The following is a 17,557-nucleotide window of genomic DNA, read 5'->3' on the forward strand; positions in this document are numbered from 1 at the left end:
GAGATGGCCACTCTCCCCCTCCTCATTACCCCCTCAACAGTTGAGCTAAGAACATCTTTGGAACTACCAGGGTTTTTGACTGCTTCTCTCCCTGCACACTCCCACAGATGTCTCCTCAGAACTAATCCCAAGAGCAGGGCAAGATCGATCTGCTCTTGGCTTCAAGGGACGACAGAATGATGCCTGCACAGCCTTGCCGGGATGCTGCTGGAGTCACGCTGCACAAGAACAGGCCCTTCGGCCCAACTCCGCCATGCTGACTGAGGTGCCAGTCTCTGGCGCAGCAGAGGCTGGAAGGAGACCTAATAGAGGTTTACAAAGTTAGGGAGACCCGATAGAGGTTTATAAAATTATTAGAGGTATAGATACAGTAGATGGTCTCTTTCTCCAGAAAAGAAATGTAATTTATTTTGAGGGTTAAGTTGAAAGGAGATGTGAAGGGGCACGTCTTTTTGTTAAAATTACAGAGAGTGGTGGGAATACGGAATGGGTTGCCAGAAGGTAGTTAAGATAGTGGTGTTGATGAGCTTTGAGACCATGGGTTCCCAACCTGTTTTTATACCATTAATCAAGGGGTCCATGGATACACCCTATTTTTGACTGATCCATACCTGCATGGGGAATGATGGAATATGGACCGCGTGCAGGCAGAAGTTTAAATTGGATTAGTTCGTAGGTTCTCTCTGTGACTGTGTCGGTTTCCTCCAGGTGTTTCAGTCTCACCCCCCGCCCCCCCCCACAGTGCAGACATATTGGTTGGTCGGTCAGTTAATTGGCCATTTTAAGTTGTCCTATCAGTAGGCTAAGATTAAATTGGAATTGCTGTGCGGTGCAGTTGAAAGGACTAGAAGGGCTTATTCCATGCTGTATCTACAACAACAAACAAATCTCTTTAATCCCTTACCATCAGGCAGAAGGCACTGTAGCTTTAGTACAATCACTGTTAGGACATGAAACAGCTTCTGCCGCCAGGCCGTAAGGCTACAGACGTCATATGTCAGACGTCAGGTCTCGTGATGTCTGAAACGCTAGTAGCTTCACACCGCTTACTTTTTAAGCTTGTATTATATATGCATCATATCATCCTGAAGAAGGGTCTTGGCCCAAAATGTTGTCTGTTTATTCATTTCCACGGATGCTGCCTGACCTGCTGAGTTCCTCCAGCATTTTGTGTGTGTTGCTTTGGATTTTCAGCATCTGCAGATCTTCTCATTGATTATTTATTGGTTTATTTGTGGTAATGTTACTTTACCACAATGTGCCGTGTGTGTGTGTCATATGTATTGTGTTGTGCATGTTGGTCCGAAGGAAGGTTGTTTTGTGGGGTGGTAACCGTCGTGTGCAGCTGAATGACAATAAAATCGAACTTGATTAGGCATCAGTGTTCAGCACAGACAGGGTCTGTTTCCTCGCAGCCACAGACAGGAACACAGATTACATTGCCTGGCCCTGGGGTGGTACAGCACTGCACAGCTAGACTGGAGGGTTAAGAAAGAGACAGGCACTTGTTTTATTCAGGGTATAGGACAGCGAGTGCTGCCAGACGAGGAAAAAAACACACGCAGTTTACAGTCAGGTTCTGTACACGGTTCAAGCACCCGAGGGAACTGTGGAAACTGTCAGGTCTGGGGGCAGGATGAGGAGAAAGTTTCTTTCAGTTCCAGGCACGTGGGAGGCATGGTTCAGCCTGGTCAGATAACCACGTGGCGACGCAGTGACAGAACGCCTTCACCTCCAGCAAGACATTCCCTCAGTCCCAGCGACTCCCTCCACAGTAAATGGACAACAGTTCTCATCCCTCTGGAAAGAAGTCGAAGGAGTTTTTAGTGGGTGTGGGTGGGAGAGGTGCTGCGGAGGTCTGGTTCCGGGTTTGACGAAGTGGCAGGGCAACGACTCCTCCCCAGTGAGATCGGCAGCGCTGGGGCAAGGCGCAAGGATTCACACTTCATCCCGGCATCTGGTTGCAGCGCCTCCTGCAAGGTCAACAGGTTGGGGTCAATCCCAGAAACAAGCAGAGGAGTCTCTGCCGCTGCCCCCCCCACGTGGATTCCGCAAATCTCCTCCCACTGAACTTCTCTCATCGCAGCATTCCCTCCTCAACACCACTCCCCTCCCCCCCCACCAGTGTGGTACACCCTCCTCATCGCCATCCCTCCGGTAGCGTCCCCTCCCTATCACCTTTCCCCTTGCTGCCCTCCCAGAGAAGCACTCACCCTTCAGATCTGTCGCTGGGACCTGGCGCCACAGGCCATCAGCGCTCCTTGTTGGATCGTAGGTCTGTCGTTACTGGGTCGTGCTGGATGGTCTGGTGTAGCATCAGGGCCAAGAGACCCGCCCGGTACGCCATAGCCATTCGCACATTCCGCTCCTGCTCAAACAGCTCATCCAGCTTGTACCACTGCCACACAATGGCACACAGTCAGTGAAACCAGGCATTCAGGGAGATGGGTGAGTGAGGGATGGTGTGACAGAGCAGGATTAATGTCTGTGGGGATACAGTAGCGGGACATTAATAGGAGGCAAAACTGGGCTGAGAAATGGCAGATGGAGTTCAACCCACGTAAGCGTGAGGTAGTTCATTTTGGTAGGTCAAATATGATGGCAGAATATAGCATTAATGGCAAGACTCTTGGCAATGTGGAGGATCACAGGGATCTTGGGGGTCTGAGTCCATAGGACACTCAAAGCTGCTACGCAAGTTGACTCTGGTTAAGAAGGCATACGGTGCATTGGCCTTCAGCAATCGTAGGATTGAGTTTGAGAGCCAAGAGGTAATGTTGCAGCTATATCGGACCCTGGTCGGACCCCACTTGGAGTACTGTGCTCAATTCTGGTTGCCTCACTACAGGAAGGACGTGGAAACCATAGAAAGGGTGCAGAGGAGATTTACGGGGATGTTGCCTGGATTGGGGAGCATGCCTGATGAGAATAGGTTGAGTGAAATCGGCCTTTTCTCCTTGGAGCGACAAAGGATGAGAGGTGACCTGATAGAGGTGTATAAGATGATTAGAGGCATTGATCGTGTGGATAGTCAGAGGCTTTTTCCCAGGGCTGAAATGGCTAGCACGAGAGGGCACAGCTTTAAGGTGCTTGGAAGTAGGTACAGAGGAGATGTCAGGGGTAACTTTTTTTTTTTACGCAGAGAGTGGTGAGTGTGTGGAATGGGCTGCCGGCGGCGGTGGTGGAGGTGGAAACGATGGGGTCTCTTAAGAAACTCCTGGATGGATACATGGAGCTTAGAAAAATAGAGGGCTATGGGTAAGCCTAGGTAGTTTTAAGGTAAGCACATGTTTGGCACAGCTTTGTGGGCCAAAGGGCCTGTATTGTGCTGCAAGTTTTCTATGTTTCTGTGGTGCTGGGGGAGAGGGGTCACCGAGGGACGGTGTGAGGGAGCTGGATTAACATCCGTGGGGATACAGTCAGTAACACAGGGCGCTGGGGGAGAGAGGTCACCGAGGGGCGGTGTGAGGGAGCTGGATTACTGACGGTGGGGATACAGTCAGTGACACACAGTGCTGGGGGAACAGGTGAATTACCTTCCCCCAGTAAACACTTAAATGGGAGAGAGGGGTGGTTACTGACTCCAGAACACTCACCACTCGCACACGCTCCAGGTCCACCTCCGCCCGACGCAGTTTCTCCCAGCAATAATGTTTGTTGCATTTGCGTTTGGCCACACGGCAGAATTCACCCGTCAACTCAAAGACATCCTTCACCAGTGGGCAGCCACAAACCTCATCCGCCGACACCTGCCGGTTGAAAACAGGGACAGCATGGGTCAGACACAAAGTGCAGCTCCCTACACCGTCCCATCACACACTCCCGGGGTCAGACACAAAGTGCAGCTCCCTACACCGTCCCATCACACACTCCCGGGGTCAGACACAAAGTGCAGCTCCCTACACTGTACCATTACACATTCCCGGAGTCGGACACGCAGTGAAATTCCCTCCACACACTCCCATCACACATTCCTGGGGCCAGACACAGAGTGAAGCTTCCTCTTCACCGCAGTTTTGCGGACAGGTCTGGACAAATTGCCTAAGCAAGGATGGCGGGAGTTAACTAGATCGATTCCTGGGAGGGAGGATTTTTCTATGAGTGGTGATTTAAGCAGAAAAGACTGTGCTCTCTGGAGCTTTGTACACAGAGAGGAGATCCAATTAGAAACCCCCGACAGCATGATTGCGGTGAGGGTGATGCCTGGCTGGGGAATGTGAGACCAGGGGTCTCTGGAAAAGAGTTGACAGAGATGGGGGAGAAATCCCTTCAACTGGAGGGGTGGAGAATCCCCTAGAATTCCCTCACTCAAGGGGTACCTGCAAAAATTCCATCCCCGAGTAGGGTTCCAGCGGAAATTCTGTCCCCGTGGGGAGCCTGCAAAAGGCATGCTGTGTAGGTCATTGGTCATTGTAAATTGTCCCATGATTATGTTGCGTTAATTGGGGCTGCCAGGGCTCCGCGTTATATCGCTAAACAAATAAATAAATCCTGTGGTGGGAAACCTGCAAAAAAAATTCTCACCCTTAGGAGGGGGGCGGGGGGAGGAACCTGTGGAAACTCCCTCCCCGCCGAGGGGTAGCTGCAGAAATTTGCCGAAGACATTCACGCCAGAGACTGTCAGCAATACAGGGATTGAGGGATCAAGGGATACTAAATGGTGGCATCAAGGGAGAAAACAGGTTAACCTCACTGAACAGAAAGACAGAGAGCCTGGGCCGTGAGGTGGGAGTGAATGGTTTCCTCCTCAGCGTTGCGCAGAAAGTTCTCCGGACGCCTTCCATTCACCCTCCTCTCCCACCACCCTGCACCCACCTTACCTTGGGGTCCCGGGAGTGCTCGGGACACAGGACCTGCAGCCGCTTGCAGTAGGTCTTGCTCTGGGTGTTGTAGACGTCGCAGAACAACCGAGTGGCCCTGGGAGTGAGGGGAGAGGGAGGGGAGGGGAGGGTCAGCATTGCTTCAAATCCATCCCCTCACCCGCCCTGAGTTACAGTCGCAGTCAGAGAAACAGGCCCTTCGGCCCATCTGATCCAAGGTGTCCATCTAAAGTAGTTCCATTTGCCCACTTTTAGCTGAATCTCTTTCCTATCCATGTACCTGTCTGAGTTTCTTTTGGAAGTTGTTCATGTACCTGCCTCTCTCTGGCAGCTCGTTCCATATACAGACCACCCTCTGGGTGAAAAGGTTGCCTCTCCCTCATTAAATCTCTCCCCTGTCACCTTAAACGTGTGCCCTCTAGTTTTAGACTCCCCTAATGTGTCCATCCACTTTATCTACGCCCCTCGTGATTGTATAAGCCTCTTTAAGGTCACCCGTGCACTCTGTAGAAAGAAGATTCAACCTTGAAATTAGACTCAGAATCGTGTTTGTTTAAGATAATTTCCAGCACACGTGTGTAAAGGAGGACAAAATGACCTGATGCAGCACAAAATAAAAAGTTTACATGCTGTGTAAATATTTCCTGCTCGGAGCAATGGTTGGTCAAGATTGGGGGGGTGTAGTGGACAACGAGGAAGACTATCATGGCTTGCAACGTGATCTGGATCAGCTGGAAAAACAGGCTGAAAAATGGCAGATGGAAGTTAATGCAGACAAGTGTGGGATGTTGCTGCCTGGTAGGACAAACCAGGGTAGGTCTTACCCAGTGAATGGTAGGGCACCGAGGAGTGCTGTAGAACAAAGGCATCTGGGAATACAGCAGCGTAATTCGTTGAAAATGGTGTCACAGGCGGGTAGGGTCGTAAAGAAAGCTTTTGGCACATTGACCTTTATAAATAAAAGTACTGAATACAGGAAATGGGATGATATGTTGAAATTGTAAAAGATGTTGCTGAGGCCTAATTTGGAATATTATGTGCAGCTTTTGTCAGCTACTACAGGAAAAAATGTAATTAAGGTTGAAAGAGTGCAGAGAAAATTTACAAGGATGTTGCTGGGTCTGGAGGACCTGAGTTATAAGTGTTTCTTTTTTTATGTTGCCGCGAAGGCTAACAAAATGGCTTCTTTGTTATGATATAATAAAAATGGCTTTTCTGTAATAATAACTGGGATGTAAGGAGTTCTCTCTCTCTCTGCTTGTTTGGGTTATATTATTGATAAGAGAGGGAACGAACCAATTGGGTTAGATGTTATTCTTCCTTGTGTGTCTGTAAGCTATTGTTTTTCGCGGGCTTTGGGGCAGAAGGCGCGATGGGGACAGGGAGAGGAGACGCGATGCTGTAAGCTAGGCGGCGGGACAGACCCCGAGCGGGAGTCTGAGGCCCAGGATCTTCGGCGAGGAGAGGAGATGAAGGCAGACTCGTGTGGAGTGTCTGGTCGACCACTGTGGTCGGTCCCAGGTGGCGGGTCGAGGGGGTCGGAGGGGATCGAATGGCGGAAAGAAGTCTCCATTAATTGAGCTCCAACTGTGTGCACGAAGTGGTTGAACTTTGATAAGTTTGGCGCCTTTTACTTTCCTTTTATATTTTATCTCTATTAATTACATAGTTCCAGTAAGATCTATAAAGTGTAATCATTTAGTCGCATGTGGTGTATTGTCTGTTATTTGGCGGGGTGAGGTACATTACACAAACTTGATTACCCAGTTTGGCTGGGCTGAAGGCTGCTCCCCCCAGACGGAAGCGAGCTGAGCGAGCCTGAGGCTTACAAGGGGGCTACATAAGGAAAGGTTGAATAGTTTAGTATTTTATTCCTTGGGGCGTAGAAGATTGAGGGGAGATTTGATGGAGGTATACAAAATTATGAGGGTATAGATAGGGTAAATACAAGCAGGCTTTTTCCACTGAGGTTGGGTGGGACTACAACCAGAGGACATGGGTTAAAAGTGAAAGCTGAATAGTTTAAGGGGAACATGAGGGGAAACTTCTTTACTCAGAGGGTGGTGAGTGTATGAAATGAGTTGCCAGCACAAGTGGTGCATGTTAGCTCGATTTCAATGTTTAAGAGAAGTTTGGATAGGTACATGGACGGTAGGGGTATGGAGGGCTACGGTCCGGGTGCAGGTCGATGGGAGTAGCAGTTTAAATGGCTCAGCATTGACTAGGAGGGCCGAAGGGCCTGTTTGTGCGCTGTACCTCTCTATGATTCTATGGGCCATGTAACTGTAAAAAGAAATTAGAGGGATTGTTGTTACCCACCTCAACCACTTCCTCTGGCAGCTTGCTTCATATACGGATTACACTCTGGGTGAAAACCTTGCCCCTCGGCTCTCTATTAAATCTCTCCCCTCTCACCTTAAACCTGTGCCCTCTGGTTCTTGGTTCTCCCACACTGGGGAAAAAGACTGTGTATTTACCCTATTTATGCCCTTCATGATTTTATACACCTTTATAAGTTCGCCCCTCAGTCTCCTACGCTCCAAGGAATAATGTCCTAGTCTATCCAGCCTCTCTCAAAAACTCAGTCCCTCGAGTCCTGGCAACATGCTTGTAAGTTCCCTTTGCACTCTTTCCAGTTTAATAACATCTTTCCAACAGCAGAGCGACATAATACTCCAAGTGCGGCCTCACCTACTGAAACATACCACCCCAACTCCTGTATTCAGTAACCTGACCACTGAAGGCCAGCATTGCAAACATCTTCTTCACCACCCTGTCCATCTCCGTCGTCACTTTCAGGGAACCATGTCCCTGTACCCCTGGGTCTCTCTGATCTACAACACTCCCTCTAAACCTTTCCTATCTATGTATCTGTCCAAGTGTCTTTTAAATGTTCATGTTCCTGCCTCAACCACTTCCTCTGACAGCTCGTTCCATATACCAACCACCCTCTGGGTGAAAGCTTTGCCCCTTGGATCCCTATTAAACATCTCCCCTCTCACCTTAAACCTGTGCCCTCTAATGATTCCCCAGCCCTGGGGGAAAAGGACTGAGTGAATTCACCCCCTCTACACCACACATGATACAAGTTCACCCCTCAGTCTGCTTCAATTCCAGGCATAAATGTCCAGCTTCCCTCCCCCTAACTTACTCCATCATCCCCTCAAAAATAGATCTACGAGTTAGTTATCCCCTCAAGGGCAGACCTGCAGTATGGCTAGTTACCCCCTTGGGGGCCAGGGCACTTGTCTACCATTACTCACCCCTCGATACGGGTTGGGTACATGGATCCAAATGAGGTCTGGCTCTCGTACTGGAAGAGAAAGAGAGAGGGGGTGAGGCGGCAAACGAGGCGTGTGGGTCAAATGAGGAGGGGGAGGCGTCTGATTCTACCCCCACCCCACCCCCAGTTGTAGTTGTCAGCGTTTAGCACAGGGTAGGAGGGGGAGGGGGAGCAGGGTGAGGTAGGGCACTACCCCCCCAATCCACTACCTTAGCATAGCAGCGCTCCATGTGCTTCATGGCCGTCTTGGGGTTGATAGGGTGACCGCAGGACACACAGAAGATCTGAAAGTCAGCCTCCTCGCTGTCACCCTCGTTCACCTGCCGCAGAAGCAGACAACAGTGACAGGCGGACATGTGTGCCGGAGGCTACGTCTCATGTACCAAAGCAAACCCGTTAACCCCTCCCTCCTATTCGCTCCCACTATCCCCACTCCCAGTGGGACCCCTCCACTTCCATTCACTCTCACTGTCCCCACTCCTAATGAAACCAACCCCCTTCCCATTCACTCCCACTATTCCCACTCCCAATGGGACCCCACCTCTTCCTATTCCCTCCCAACTGATCCCCACCCCTTCCCATTCACTCCCATTGTCCCCACTCCCAAAGGGACCCCACCCCAATCATCTCCAACCGCTCCCAGCGGGACCCCACCCCAATCGTCTCCAACCGCTTCCAGCGGGACCCCACCGCAATCGTCTCCAACCGCTCCCAGCGGGACCCCACCCCAATCGTCCCCAACCGCTCCCAGCGGGACCCCACCCCACCCGTCCCCAACCGCTCCCAATAGGACCCCATCCCACCCGCCCCCTATAGCTCCTAAAGGGACCCCACCCCACCCGTCTCCAATCGCTCCCAACAGGACCCCACCCCACCCGTCTCCAACCACTCCCAACGGGACCCCATCCCACCTGCCTCCAATCGTTCCCAATGGTACCCCACCCCACCCGCCTCCAATCACTCCCAACGGGACACTCGTCTCCAATCGCTCCCAACGGGACCCCACCCCTCTCCCTTTCAGTCCCAACAGGACCAGGACCCCACCCCTCCCCATTCACTCCCAACTGGACCCATCTCCAGTAGACCCTGCTGCGTGGTTCCCCCACCTCCTCGTCCTCCTTGATGGACTGCTGCTTGGCCTTGGCGATGATGTTCTCCAGCTCGTGGAAGCGCCGCTCCATCTCCTGCAGGCGGCCGCGCGCCTGGTGCTGCTCACGCCGGATCTTCTCCAGCAGCTTCTTACCGTGCTCCTCGGCGATGCAGGGGCTCTGCTGCCACTGCTGGATCCGCTGTGGCAGGATCTCGTATATCCGGCTACGGGGAAGACCACAAGTCGCTTAGGTACGTACAGAGGTGATTAAGCACCCGGAGGCTGGCCGTGGCCAGGAGGCCATGGTTGTCACAGTCCACTCCAGGGTCTGGTTGGCGGCAAGAGGAAATGGGGGCCAGGTGGTGGGTGGAGGGGGTGTCGACACGGGGAATCGGGAGAGGGAGGAAGGGATTCGCGAGCTCAGAGCATGGAAGATCAGCAGATTAGAGAGTTGGGGAGAGGAGGGTATTTGGGAGCTGGGAAGGGGGTGCTGGGGAGAGGAGGGGACACAGGAACTGACGGGGAGAGGCAGGGGAGAGTAGGGGATGTGGGAGCCGAGGAAGTGGTTGGACGGCGAGGGGGGTGGAGAGAGGGCGAGGAGTGTGGGAGCCAAGGGGTTGAGGAGACAAGAGGATTCAGGAGTGGAGTGGGGGGGTGTGTTAGGAGATAAGTGGCTTCGGATAAGCGGAGGGGGTAAGATGAGAGGATTCGAGAGCTGGTGGGTGGAAGATGAGAGGATTTGGGAGGGAGGGTGAACCACGTACTTGGCAGCCAGCTTGACCCCGCAGCCATCGGAGCAGTACTTGGAGCCCTGTCGGGCGGCCTGTACACAACTGGGGCCCAGGCACTGCCTCAGGTTGCTGGGCTCGCGGCTTTCAACCTTGTCGGAGTGCCGGTGTTTCTGTTTGTGTTTCTGTTTCTGACGGTGTCGCCGGTATTTCTCTTCCTTCTACCAAGGGGGAAAGAGAGAGAGAGTGAGAGCGATGAGGGAGAGCAGACTGCCAGCCCAGAGGCAGTGAGATCTCGGGGCGCAGGGTGGGGAGAAGAACACCAATCCCTTGTCCTCCTCTATCCCTGCCTCCCACCATCCATACTCCTTTGCTGTTCCCACAACTCCAACAGTCCATCCCACCTTATCCCACAGGAGGGTGGGGGGCAGGTGCACGAGTGGGGGCCAAGGGCAAGTGCGAGAGAAAGGAGAGGGAGGGAGGGAGAGAAAGAGACCGGGAGATGAAAGGAGGGAAGGAGGGGGGAGCGGGAGACCAGAGGGGGAGCGTGATGCCTGAGAGAGGCCCGAGAGAACATGGGAGTGCGACACAGAGGGAGAGTTACGGTCAGAGTGACAGACACCTTTAAATTGAGGAGGGAGAGACACCTGTAAAGGGAGTGGGTACTGATAAGGCAGTGGTGTGGTGTGCAGAGAGAGATGATGGAGGTAATGGTTTCAGTAGACGACTGACTGAAGAGCCCACCCACTCCCCTCCCACCACAACCCCGTGGTCCCAACGCCAGGCACTCGTGCCCCTGCTGGCGAATCCAGCAATGACCCCATAGAGCTGGGCATGCTGTTCACACGCACTGGCGCAAAGCAAGGGGTGCAGAGTGCGCCAAGGGGCGCTGTGTGACACTGCCACTTACCCACCACCACCCCACCCCGTGTGGACCACAGCGCCACCCCTCCTTACCTTTTTCTCCGACTTTTTATCTCTCCGCTGCACGTGCTTCACCTTCACCGCGCGCTTGCGCAACGGCGGATCGATGAACAGAGGGTCCTCAGGTTCGCTAAACCACGGCTACGGAGGGAGGAGAGACGAAGGACGTCAGTTATAGCCTCAGAGACCAAGCTCTCTCTCCCTACTGAGGGCAGGACAGGAGCAGCAGGAAACGATTCAGTCTGACCCTCAATCCCCTTTACCGTAAAGGCCCGCACCCCATGATTCATGGGACTGAGTGGGAAGATGGATCAGCCATGATGAAATGGCGGGCAGACTCGATGGGCCAAATGGCCCAATTCTGCTCCTATATCTTATGGTCTTGTACAACACAGAAACAGGCCGTTTGGCCGAACTCACCTATGCTGACTAACCTCCCTTTTAAACCAGTCCTATTTGGGCTCTTGGCACGGGCAAAATATTTTGTTGACATGCGGCTTACAATGCTGCCCTCGATTCTTTAGACACCACATTTAATAAAAAAGATACATCTTGATTTTCTTTACTACCAAATGAAGTAGCGAGTGATTTTTTTGCAACCTGAGAACAGCGAGATGTTTCCACGGGAAGTGTCTCACGTTGGCTTGGCATCAACCAGACGGATGTGAGAACAAGTGTTGTTGTATGATATGCTTTGAAAGCCTTACAGGTATACCAGCATTTCGATAGTAAACGGTTACACCAACAGTCCTATTTCGAAATGTTATTTCTCAATTGTGTTTTTAAAAATTTTTATTAATGGTTTTTGAACTGGTTTTCTGAAATTCTTCATTTATTTCCTTCTATTGTTATATTTTTATTGAAACAATGAATACATGTAATTAAGCAAACAGGACTCATCTCATTTTCCTTGGAAAAAATGTCCACAAGACCATAAGACATGGGAGCAGAATTAGGCCATTGGGCCCATTGAGTCTGCTGCACCATTCTGTCATGGTTGATTTACTATCCCTCTCAACCCCATTCTCCTGCCTTCTCCCCATAAGCTTTGATGCCCTTAAGAATCCATCAACCTGCACTTTAAATATACCCAATGACTTGGCCTTCAGTCATCTGTGGCAATGAGTTTCACAGATTCTCCACCCTCTGGCTAAAGAAACTACTCATCTCTATTCTGAAGAGATGTCCTTTTATACTGAGGCTGTGCCTGCTGGTCGTAGACTCCTCCATTTTAGGAAATATCCTCTCCACGTACTTTTCAGTGACTATGTGAGGGACACGCAGGTTGGCGTCTGTAGTGCGCTGCCTGGGTGGTGGTGGAGCCAAATAGATTAGGGACTTTTAGAGTCCGAGTCATAGAAAAGTACAGCACGGAAACAGCCCCTCAACCCATCTAGTGCACACCAGGTCATTTAAACTGCATACTCCCAACAACCTGCACTGGGACCATCCCCTACCATCCATGTAGCTTCCACCTCTCTTTCTTCAACCACTTTTAACAGATCAGAACATGAATGTGAGGAAAATGGAAGCAGAAGAGATCAGTTTAGTTAGCCATTTGATTAATTGTTTCGGCACAACATTGCAGGCCAAAGGCCTGGTCCTCTGCTGTACTGGTCTATGTTCTAACCACTTCCTCCGGCAGCTCGTTCCAATTACAGACCGCCCTCTGGGTGAAAAATACCACCCTTTTAAATCTGTGCCCTCTAGTGTCAGATTCCCCTTCCCTGTGACCATCCACCTTGTCTACACCCCTCGTGAGAGTACCAATCTCTACAAATCAACTGTTTTGCAAGCCATCTACACAATTATCGAGATAGCACAAAGGAAAAGCAATAACACGCAGAATGAAGTGTTACATTTACAATAAGGTCACCCCTCGGCCTCCTTCACTCCAGGGAAAACAGTTCCAGCCTGTCCAGCCTCTCCTTATAACTCTATCTCTCCAGTCCCGGGAACATCCCTCTCCAGCCTAATGACATCCTGTCTCCATCTCCAGCTTAATGACATCCTTCCCATAGCTGGGCGACCAGAACTGCACACAATACTCTGAGTGCAGCCTCACCGACATCTTGTACAGGTGTAACGGGACGTCCCAACTCCTGATACATGCAGCCTTTGCCACCCTGTCTGTGACACCACTTTTTACAACCCCCAACCCACGCCCATGTCTCTGTCATTCTCGGTGTAAATCCTGTCCCGGTTTACATTCCCAAATACAACACCTCACATTCCCACCCCCACCCCCACCGCCACCCCCAAGTTAAACTGCATCTGCCTTTCCTCTGCCCACCTTCCCAGCTTATCTACATTCTGCTGTTAATCCTAAGGCAGCCTTCCTCAGGCCCCATCACACCATCAACTTCGGTTTCATCCGCGGCCCGGGAGCATAGCATTGCGGCTAGCGTGTTGCTTCACAGTGCCAGCGATATTGGGATTCAATTCCCGCCACCACCTATAAGTGGTTTGTACATTCTCCCCATGACCGTGTGGGTTTCTGCCCAGAATCCAAAGACCTACGAGTTAGACCTGGTCTCCTTGAGAGTTTGACAGCATCCTCATCCTCCTTCATCGTGGGCACTGCCCAATCCAGACCTCACCAATACCATGTCCCTGACACTTCTTGCTCCCCCCACCGCTCTCGGAATAAAGGCCATCATATCATTCGGCCCCTGAACCGTTTGTAGACACCAGGGCCAGGGAAGTGCAACCAGCACTTCTGTTTCCTCAAGAGGCTGAAGAAATTCAGCATGAAACTCACCTTTCCCTCACCCAAACACAGGCATTCTGTCCTGATGCAATGATAGTTCAGCAAAGACTAGACGGGCTGAAGGGCCTGTTCCTGCACTTTTGTGCTCTACGATTTTATGGCTTGCTACGGCAACTTCTCTGCCCAAGAACATAAGATACCGCAGAGAGTTGTGGATGCAGCTCAGCACATCACAGAAACCAGCCTCCCCTCCATGGACTCTGTCTACACTTCCCTCTGCCTCAGCAAAGCAGCCAAAGTCCTCATGCATCCCAGATATTCTCTCTTCTCCCCTCTCCCATCAAGCAGAAGATACAAAAGCCTGAAAGCACGTCCCACCAGGCTCAAAGTTTCTATACTGCTGTTCTAAGACTATTCAACAGTCTCCTAGTATGACAAGATGAACTCTCGACCTCACAATCTACCTCATTCCCACCTACTTTATAAAGACCACGTTCACCCCAGTACCTAAGAAAAACTAGGTAACGTTTAATGACTACTGCTCGTTGGCTCTGAAATCTACCATCGTGAAGTGCTTCGAGAGGATGGTCATGCCACACGTCAACACCAGCCTCCCAGGCAACCTCAACCCACGAAAAATTCACCTAGCACCCAACGAGGTCTACGGCGGAATCATCTCTCACCCCAGGAGCACCTGGGCAGTGCAGGCACTTCCATCGGGCTATTGTTTATTGACTACATCTCCGCCTTCAGGACTATTATTCCAAGTAAACTCATTCCCAAACTCAGAGAGCTGGGACTTAACATTCACTCTGCAACTGGATCCTCAACTTCCTTATCGACAGATCACAATCAATAATGACAGGCAGCAACACCTCTACTGTGATTCTTCTCAACACTGGAGCTCCACACGGTTGTGTCCTCAGCCTCCTGCTCTGCTCCCTGTACACTCATGACTGTGTGGCTAGATTCTGTTTGAACTCCATCTGCAGGTTTGCAGATGACACCGCTGTACTGTAACTTATCTCAACTAACAATGAGTCAGTACAGGAAGGAAATGAAGAGCCGAGTGAAGTGGTGACAAACTTTCCCTCAAGGTCAACAAAACAAAAAAGATGGTCATTGACTTTGTCGGGAGGGGGGGAGGGAGGAGAGGTGGAGTACGTGTTCCTGTCTACATCAACAGTGCTGAGCTCAAGGGGGTTGAGAGCTTCAAGTTCCGAGGAGTGAACTTCACCAAGAACCTGTCCTGGACCAACCACACGGACACCACGGCCAAGAACGCTCACCACTGCTTCTACTTCCCCTGGACTCTGAAGAAATCTGGCATGTCTCTGTCAACCCTTACCAATTTTTTTCAATCAATGCACCATAGAAAGCATCTTACCCAGATGCATCACGGCCTGGTACGGCAACTGCTCTGCATGTGACCGCAAGAAAGTGTGGAGAACTGTGGACACAGCTCAGCGTGCCATGGAAAACAGCCTCCCCTTCATTATTCCGTTTACACTTCCCACTGCCATGGTATAGCAGCTAACATCATCAAAGACTGCACTCACCCCATTCTCTCTTCCCCCTTCCCGTCAGACAAGAGGTACAAAAACCCAAAAGCACGTACCACCAGGACAGCTTCTACCCCGGTGTTATCAGACTCTTGAGCTCACAATCTACCTCATTATGATCTTGCAGCTTATAGTCTATCTGCACTGCACTCTCTCTGTGACTGTAACACTCTATTATTGTTTTACCTTGTTCCTCAATGCAGTGTGTAATGATCTGATCTGTATGAAAAGTGTGCAAGGCAAGATCTTCACTTTATCTCCGTACCTGTGGCAACAATAAACCAATTCCAATTCCTTATGGCCTTGGGCATTTCCCGCCTACACTTTCACTGTAACTGGAACACTTCATTCTGCTCACAAAAGAAAATCTGCAGATGCTGGAAATCTAAGCAACACATACAAAATGCTGGAGGAACCCAGCAGGCCAGGCAGCATCCATGAAAAAGAGTATAGTCACCCCTCAGGGGCAACTATCACATCGACTATACTCTTTTCCACAGATGCTACCCAACCTGCTGAGTTTCTCCTGTGTGTCACTTTATTCTGAATTCAGTTATTGCTTTTCTCTTTTGTACTATCTCAATGCACTGTTTCAATTGGGTGTATTCATGGGTATTCATGTATGGTTGAATGACAATTAAACTTGAATTTGTAATAAAATGACCCATATAATGGCAAGCGGAACAGATCTTCACTGTCCCTCAGCACATGTGACAATAACAAATTGATTTAATTTATTAACTTCCATTGGCTGTGGAGGCCAGGTCAATGGGTAGATTTAAAGCGAAGGTTAGTTGCTTCTTCATTAGTCAGGGCATCAAAGGTTATGAAGAGAAGGCAGGAGAATGAGGTTGAGAGGGAAAATAAATCAGCTAAGATGGAATGGCGGAGCAGATTCGATTGACCGAATGGCCTAATTCTACTCCGATGTCTTATGGTCTTCACTAGCTGGGCAGGGAGGTGACGATACAACTTTATGACCCATTGGTCAGCCCACAGCTGGAGTACTGTGTACGGTTCTGGTCTCCACTCTACAGGAAGGAGCTGACTGCGCTGGAGAAGGCGCGGAGGAGATTCCCCAGGATGTTTCGGTGACGAGGCGAGACCAGAGGCTGGGTCTGTTCTCCCTGGAGTGAAGGAGGCTGAGGGGGGACCTGATAGAGGTAGACAGAAAGAGAGGGTGGGAGAAACATTCCCCGGGACAGAGGTGTCTAAACCCAGAGAGCACGCATTTAGACCACGGGTTGTAGAGGAGATCCGAGGAGGAATATTTTCCCTTCAGAGGGACTGGGATCTGGAACAGTGCCTAGGGCGGTGATGGAGGCAGAGAAGGGAATGGTCGCAGAGCTGGGGAAGGAGATTGGTGTAGGTGGTAGAGAGGTGAACGGCCCTCTTGTAGCAGCAGCTTAGTGCACTGCCAGGCAAAGCCAAATTGCTCCGTCTGTGACAGCAAGAAACCGCAGAGAGCTGTGGACACAGACCAGCACATCACCAAAACCAGCCTCGGACATTCTCCCTTCTCCTCCCTCCCATCGGGCAGAACATACAAAAGCCTGAAAGCACGTCCCACCAGGCTCACGGACAGCTTCTACCCCACTGTTATGTCTCTTGAATGGACCTCTTGAACGATAAAATTAAACCTCTGAACCTCGCAATCTACCTCGTTATGATCTTGCACCTTACCGTCTACCTGCACTGCACTTTCTCTGTAACTGTAACACACTATTCTGCATTCTGTTATTGTGTTACCTTGTTCTACCTCAATGCACTGTACAATGATCTGATCTGTATGAACAGTATGTAAGACAAGCTTTTCGCTATATTCCAGTACCTGTGACAATAGTAAAATCAATTCCAGTATATAAACACATACACACATGTAAGGGGTTTCTTCTATGTTACTGTATGGCTAATAAAAATGGCTTCTCTGTAATGTTAAATGCTGAGACAGTGGTTCTCTAAAGCAGCTTGTTTTGGGTTATAATTACTGATAATGAGAATTGTATTCATTTACTAACCAATTGGGATAGATGTTATCCTTTCTTGTGTGTCTGTAAGCTATTGTTTTCGCGGGCTTTGGGCAGAAGGTGGATGGGGACAGAGAGAGGAGACGCGATGCTGTAAGCTGGGCGACGGAAGAGACCCCGCGCGGGAGTCCGAGACCCAGGGTCTTCGGCGAGGAGAGGAGACGAGGACAGACTCAAGCAGTGCGTTTGGTCGATCACCGAGGGTGGTCCCATTCAGAGTTCAGAGGACATTGACTGGAGGAAGGGGGACCCAGTTCTGTAAGAGCTCCAACGTTGTGTGCACGAACTGGTTAATAATAATAGCGCCTTTTTCTTTTTTTTTAAAAACAGTTAAACAGTTCTTATTTTGTTCCTTTACTATCTACATAGTCAAAGTAAGAGTTATGAAGTGTAATAATTTAATCACATACTGT

The 17,557-nt window shown here is 50.4% G+C and overlaps 1 protein-coding gene across 3 annotated transcripts in view; it reads right to left on the reverse strand.

Moving 5' to 3' along the window:
• Positions 1 to 1,475: 1,475 nt before the first annotated feature.
• Positions 1,476 to 17,557, reverse strand: part of LOC134338815 (CXXC-type zinc finger protein 1-like) — a 33,328-nt gene continuing 17,246 nt past the window's right edge. For all 3 annotated transcript variants that reach the window (XM_063034891.1, XM_063034890.1, XM_063034889.1), the window contains 9 exons: positions 10,879 to 10,986; positions 9,958 to 10,142; positions 9,210 to 9,417; positions 8,313 to 8,423; positions 8,084 to 8,133; positions 4,821 to 4,917; positions 3,597 to 3,749; positions 2,214 to 2,398; positions 1,476 to 1,973 (listed from right to left, as the gene is read on the reverse strand). In XM_063034891.1, the coding sequence (XP_062890961.1) occupies positions 2,252 to 2,398; positions 3,597 to 3,749; positions 4,821 to 4,917; positions 8,084 to 8,133; positions 8,313 to 8,423; positions 9,210 to 9,417; positions 9,958 to 10,142; positions 10,879 to 10,986 (1,059 nt within the window). In that variant the 3' untranslated portion in view covers positions 1,476 to 1,973; positions 2,214 to 2,251. The remainder of the gene's footprint in view (positions 1,974 to 2,213; positions 2,399 to 3,596; positions 3,750 to 4,820; positions 4,918 to 8,083; positions 8,134 to 8,312; positions 8,424 to 9,209; positions 9,418 to 9,957; positions 10,143 to 10,878; positions 10,987 to 17,557) is intronic.

Source organism: Mobula hypostoma, chromosome 28 (genome assembly GCF_963921235.1).
Source record: "Mobula hypostoma chromosome 28, sMobHyp1.1, whole genome shotgun sequence".
NCBI lineage: Eukaryota > Metazoa > Chordata > Chondrichthyes > Myliobatiformes > Myliobatidae > Mobula > Mobula hypostoma.